This window comes from Salmo trutta, chromosome 21 (genome assembly GCF_901001165.1).
Source record: "Salmo trutta chromosome 21, fSalTru1.1, whole genome shotgun sequence".
NCBI lineage: Eukaryota > Metazoa > Chordata > Actinopteri > Salmoniformes > Salmonidae > Salmo > Salmo trutta.
Genome location: NC_042977.1, coordinates 20,057,992 through 20,063,991, shown reverse-complemented (window position 1 = coordinate 20,063,991; position 6,000 = coordinate 20,057,992). Strand labels below are relative to the sequence as shown.

The following is a 6,000-nucleotide window of genomic DNA, read 5'->3' as shown; positions in this document are numbered from 1 at the left end:
GAAAAGTTTCTGTCATTGTTGAATAGTTTGTACTTACTGGCTCGTGGCTACTGTGATATTTACGGTCAATTTGGTCTGCGGACCAAGAATGTTGCGTTGCCAACCTCAACGAAAGGTAAGGCAAGGATGTAGTGCGAGTTGAAAAGTAGAATTCTCTTTTGCCACCCCACTCAGCAGAATGAATCTCCTTCATATCTCCTAGTGGGAATAGGGTCTTACACTATTGACACACCTCCTCAGCATGTTTGTTAGCCATTGGCAGACATTTCACTAATCACCTCCTCAGCATGGGGCTTATCCAAGCACTAAATGAAACAATGGCACCTCAATTAAGACAAACACCTTTTTCTTTAGTTTAGGACAACCCCCTGGGGTCTCCTAACTATCTCACTTTAACCCCCAGGGTCTCCACCCTGCCCTAAAATTTGAATTTTTATATTGGGTCTATGCCTACTACAGTGTTAAAGGTTTACAATTAATGTGTTCCTTTAAAATCACAGATAAACCTTCCAATCACAGATAAACCGGTCTTTCTCAAATAATTGTATCCATGATTGACTGAAATGTAAATATCATGTTGAATGTGAAAATGCATACACTGTAGTCTAATAAGGACCCTGTCAAATAGGCCTAACGTTACCCAAGGAGTGCAATGCAACGAATCAAATGGAAACAATGTTCTCAGAAGCATATGTTAGTTAATTTAGCCACAATTTAATGTAAAAGTCCAATTCAATTCACTCAATAAACTCCTCCCCCTCATTTAATGACTCGTTATGCATCGCTTTGTACGGGGAGGAAGAATAAACAAAGACCAAGCAATTAAAAATCTTCTATAGAGGGGAAAATGTAAACAAACACCTTTGAAAAACACTTGATTGACTTTCCTAGTTCCCCGCCCCTGTCGCTCTGTGATTAGACGCTCCGATAGGGGGAGTGACTTCGCTGCGCCTCCCTCCAGATATATGCCATTAAAAGCATTCGCCAACAACTGTTAACATGCAGAGCGAGCGATTAACGGTGGTGCCAAATGGAGATATCGGTGCGTAAATTATATTCTGTCAGTCAACAGTCCACAGCAGACGGAGAAGAGTGGTAGTATTTTACAAAATAACGTAAACATAGAATAAGTGGTGTGATGTGTGAATTCCCTAACATTTTACCAGCCAGAAGACACCCGAAGGCTTGCTTATCCCCAAAAACACCGTATGCGCCAAGGATGAGTTTACTCGCATCTCTGGAATAATCGGACTCTACAGCCTACTTGCAAGCGCAAGTTCGCTGGCACTTTGAAGCAGACGAATTCAACAGTGAATGAGGATGGAGTGTCAGTTGCTGGGGTGGTGCATGCTTTTTGCACTCGTTCTACACAAGTCGAGCTGCGCCGCGGCGAAGGAGCTACAATGCCAGGAGATATCCGTGCCTCTATGCAAAGGAATCGGCTACAACTACACCTACATGCCCAACCAGTTCAACCACGACACACAGGACGAGGCAGGGCTGGAGGTGCACCAATTTTGGCCCCTGGTGGAAATCAAGTGTTCTCCGGACCTGAAGTTCTTTCTCTGTAGCATGTACACTCCTATTTGCCTGGAGGACTACAAGAAGCCCCTGCCGCCGTGTCGGAGTGTCTGCGAAAGAGCCAAGGCAGGCTGCGCGCCTCTGATGAGGCAGTACGGATTCCCATGGCCAGACAGAATGAGATGCGATGTATTACCAGTGCAGGGTAACCAAGATACATTGTGCATGGACTATAACAGAAGCGAGACAACGACTGTTTCTCCAGTTGTTGCAAAGCCCACAAACCGCCCCGTTAAACCAGTAATCCCACGAAAGAAGAATGGACACGGGCTTTCGAATGTTCCTAGTAAACACAAACCTCCGAGTTCTCCCTGCGAACCTCGGTGTCACTGCCGCGCGCCCATGGTTCAAGTCAACAGTGACAGTCATCCTCTATATAACAGAGTTAAAACGGGACAGACTCTGAACTGTGCCATGCCCTGCCACAATCCTTACTTCTCCCAAGACGAAAGGACATTTACTTCATTCTGGATAGGACTATGGTCCGTGTTATGTTTTATCTCCACTTTTGCTACAGTGGCAACTTTTTTAATCGACATGGAGCGGTTCAAATACCCGGAGCGACCCATTATTTTCCTCTCTGCGTGTTACATGTTTGTCTCCGTCGGTTACATTGTCAGACTAATTGCCGGACATGAACAAGTGGCTTGTAACATGGAGCATGATACCGAACACATCCACTACGAGACCACCGGCCCTGCTCTTTGTACTATTGTATTTCTGCTCATCTACTTCTTCGGCATGGCAAGTTCTATTTGGTGGGTTATTCTGTCCCTTACTTGGTTTCTGGCTGCGGGGATGAAGTGGGGGAATGAGGCCATAGCCAGTTACTCCCAGTATTTTCATTTAGCTGCCTGGCTGATACCCAGCATGAAATCAATAGCTGTGTTGGCGTTGAGTTCAGTGGATGGTGACCCTGTGGCTGGAATATGCTACGTTGGCAATCAGAACTTGGATAACCTCCGGGGCTTTGTTTTGGCGCCGTTGGTTATCTATCTGTTCATTGGGACTATGTTTCTCCTGGCCGGGTTTGTGTCACTGTTCCGGATCCGGAGTGTTATAAAGCAAGGAGGGACGAAAACAGACAAGTTGGAGAGACTGATGATCAGGATAGGTGTTTTTACAGTGCTTTACACTGTCCCCGCCACGATTATAGTAGCCTGTTACTTCTATGAGCAGCACAACAGACAGACTTGGGAAATAACCAATAACTGTTCATGCTTGTCGGAGCATGAAATGCAGAAGCCAGACTACGCTGTGTTCATGCTCAAATATTTCATGTGCCTTTTGGTTGGCATCACGTCCGGCGCGTGGGTCTGGTCGGGTAAAACTCTAGAATCCTGGAGGAAATTTTGCACCCGCTGCTGTTGGGCCAGCAAGACCACGAGCGGGTCAATGTACAGTGACGTTAGCACGGGACTGACGTGGAGGTCTGGCACTGCGAGCTCTGTCTCTTGTCCCAAACAGATGCCATTGTCTCGGGTTTGAAAAGGAAGAATGGACATCTAATTATGTTGGGATTGTCCATCAGCGTGTTCAAATTAACACATTAACGAGCACCTAATGATTTCTCTTCTTACACAATGAGACCCGCAGCCAGTTTAGAACCATATACATATAATGAGATGTGATTCTACGCTTACTGTTGAGGACCAGTTCAATGACATACACAATACAGTGAGATTTTTTGATAGGCAGAAATTCAAGGGTATATCTACTGTTCCCTTCCTTATGACAAATAACCATATTGTCTTAAACACACCATTTATTAATTCGAAAGAGAGACTTGGGTTTGTCTCATTTTAACCTATAAAATTAGCTTAGCAAAGATGGTTTGAAGTATGCTGTCTCATACGGGTTTTGTTGGTACTTAATGTATTTATATAATTATTCATGTAAAAACATTGTACATTTGTATATAAAATGTAGGCCTATACGAGATTGTAAATGTGTATAATTAACTTTGATAGAAGATCTTTATTTTGAGAATAAAACAATTTTTATAAAATGTTAACCTGTGCGTCTTGGTAGTCATTCTGTGCCAAAGCTGTGGGCTACATTTAGCAAATTATATTTTTGCCTTTGTTGTCTTCCTGCCATGAGAATATATTTTTGGATAAGTTAGAAAGCCTATTCATAAATGGTCAAACAGTTATAATTCATAGAAACGTATGCCTACGTGTGTGGATATTGGGTTCCTTTTGGGTAGCATTGGTGAAAACAGTACACTTTTACGTATTGTAGATGCGACCACGGGAAGGATTCGGAATAACATTGAAATGGCAATGAAAGCCTTATAGGTGGTCTGTTTGAGTAATCCTCTCTCGAGGGAACCCCTCTGTGCGACAATTATGTTACAAGCCTTGCGTCTTCTGCCCCCAATTAATACTGACGACCCAGTGAAACGTCAAATACCGCCTAGGCCTCGCTTGAATAAAGTGTAGGCAGGCTATCAGACTCTGCATGGACGTGGCACTGACCTCATATGAAAATGAAATTATAAAGATTCTACTATTCTTATTGAAGTTTGTGTGGGGCAGAGTTCAGGATACCCACTGGTGTGCATAATTGGTTGGGTGCCCCATCTTACTGTCAAGATGCCCTAGGCCTGATAATTAAGATGCCAGACAGTGAGGGAGTGGGACAGTAGAACTGGTTCCCAAAGGGCAACCTATTCCCTACAGTGCACTACTTTTGACCAAAGCCATATGGGCCCTGCTCAAAGTAGTGCACTATATGGGGAATCGCCCAAACAAACAAGCTAGGCCCACTAGGCCGACCCTCTGCCTTCCCCGTTAGAGGGTAATTACGTCCCAGTGTGTGGTCGGGTTTACTCTGAAAGCGCTTAAACAGCTTGCTTATCTTCTTAACAAGCATAGAGACACTGTTGCATGTGAAAACTGCAAATAGTACCCCTGCTTGTGGCGAAAACACTCGTTTTTAGAGCGAGACCTGGGTGTAAAGAATCCCAAGCCTTAAAAAATGAGGCCCGTGTTCACTTTTACGCAGAGGGGCATGTTTGTGTTGATCCAATATCCATATATATAATAATACAAAATAAAAATATATTTGCAAATACATACAACTGTTTTTGTTAATTTGGACATTCAGGAGAAGAAGTGTTCATCACAAACAATTGACTTATCTATTTTTAAAAACTGTCCACCCAAACAGGGATTTTACAGCATGAAGTTATTGGGACCCAGTGGTCATGCCTCTCATTCTACTTGATAAACTGCATCCTGACTTTAAAGTTGTATCTGCAACTTCATTAAGCCAAGGCAGCTTCATGAGAGCAGGAGCAACGCTTCAGGTAGGCTACTGCGGTTCAATAATATCATACCGCCACCTAGTGGAGAAATAATTCAAATAAAATTGCATTTGTCACATGCGCCAAATACAACATGTGTAGCATGCTTACTTACAACCCCTAATCAACAATGCAGTTAAACTATATCAAGGCTATCTACAGGGGGGTACCGGTACTGAGTCAATGTGCGGGGGTACAGGTTAGTTGAGGTCATTTGTACATGTAGGTAGGGGTAAAATGACTATGCGGGGGTCAATGTAAATAGTCCGGGTAGCTATTTGATTAAATGTTCAGCAGTCTTATGGCTTGGGGGTAAAAGCTGTTAAGCAGCGTTTTGGACCTAGAATTGGCTCTCCGGTCCCGCTTGCGGTGTGGTAGCAGAGAGAACAGTCAATGACTTGGGTGACTGGAGTCTTTGAACATCTTTTGGGCCTTCCTGTGTTACAAGCTTTTTGGGGGACCTTCCTCTGTGTTACAAGCTTCCAACAAGCCTGTAATGAGCACTCAATAAATGTTAATGTTAATAAATAACACATTTTTTCCCAATACCAATTATAAGTCATTCATATTCCAATAAAATGTTAAACAGTTGGTAGGCCTATAGCCTATTCGGAACAATATAATGTATGGTGGACAAACAGGTGGCCACAACTAGGATTCAGCTCAGAGACAAAGTTAGAGGTTGGTAGGGTGCCATTGTCCCAAATGGCACCCTATTATACTGCAGCCCCCAGTAAAAATCAACAGAGGAAATGAGGTCATGGAGGTCACACCGGATCCACCTCCTGCCAAGATTAACAGGAGGCCGTCCTTAGAAGGCGTCCCAAATGGCACCCTATTCCCTATAGTTCACTACTTTTGACCAGAGCCCAATGGCCTTGGTCAAAAGTAGAGCAATACGTAGGGAATAAGGTGCCATTTAGGACGAAAACATGGTATCCCATTTAACCCCCCATCCCCCTGAACTGGTAAAGCACATTGAATGGTGTCTTTGTCTACTGATTCAATTGGTTTTCTGTCATTGATTGAGATACATCTGTTTTAAATTGAATACAGAAGTAAGATGACGTCCCACAGTTAAACACGCAGTGGCGGAAAATCCAAACGTA

General features: G+C 43.6%; 1 protein-coding gene across 1 annotated transcript; it reads left to right on the top strand.

Annotated features, from left to right (window-relative positions):
* Window positions 1-997: 997 nt before the first annotated feature.
* On the top strand, window positions 998-3,595 carry LOC115156871 (frizzled-8). Its single transcript, XM_029704664.1, has one exon. It carries the CDS (start codon window positions 1,315-1,317, stop codon window positions 3,067-3,069), a length of 1,755 nt encoding a protein of 584 aa, XP_029560524.1. The 5' UTR covers window positions 998-1,314; the 3' UTR covers window positions 3,070-3,595.
* Window positions 3,596-6,000: the final 2,405 nt, after the last annotated feature.

What these genes read in the sequence shown, in the direction of transcription:
- LOC115156871 (XM_029704664.1), top strand. Translation starts at nt 1,315, where the DNA reads ATGAGGATGGAGTGTCAGTTGCTGGGGTGGTGCATGCTTTTTGCACTC.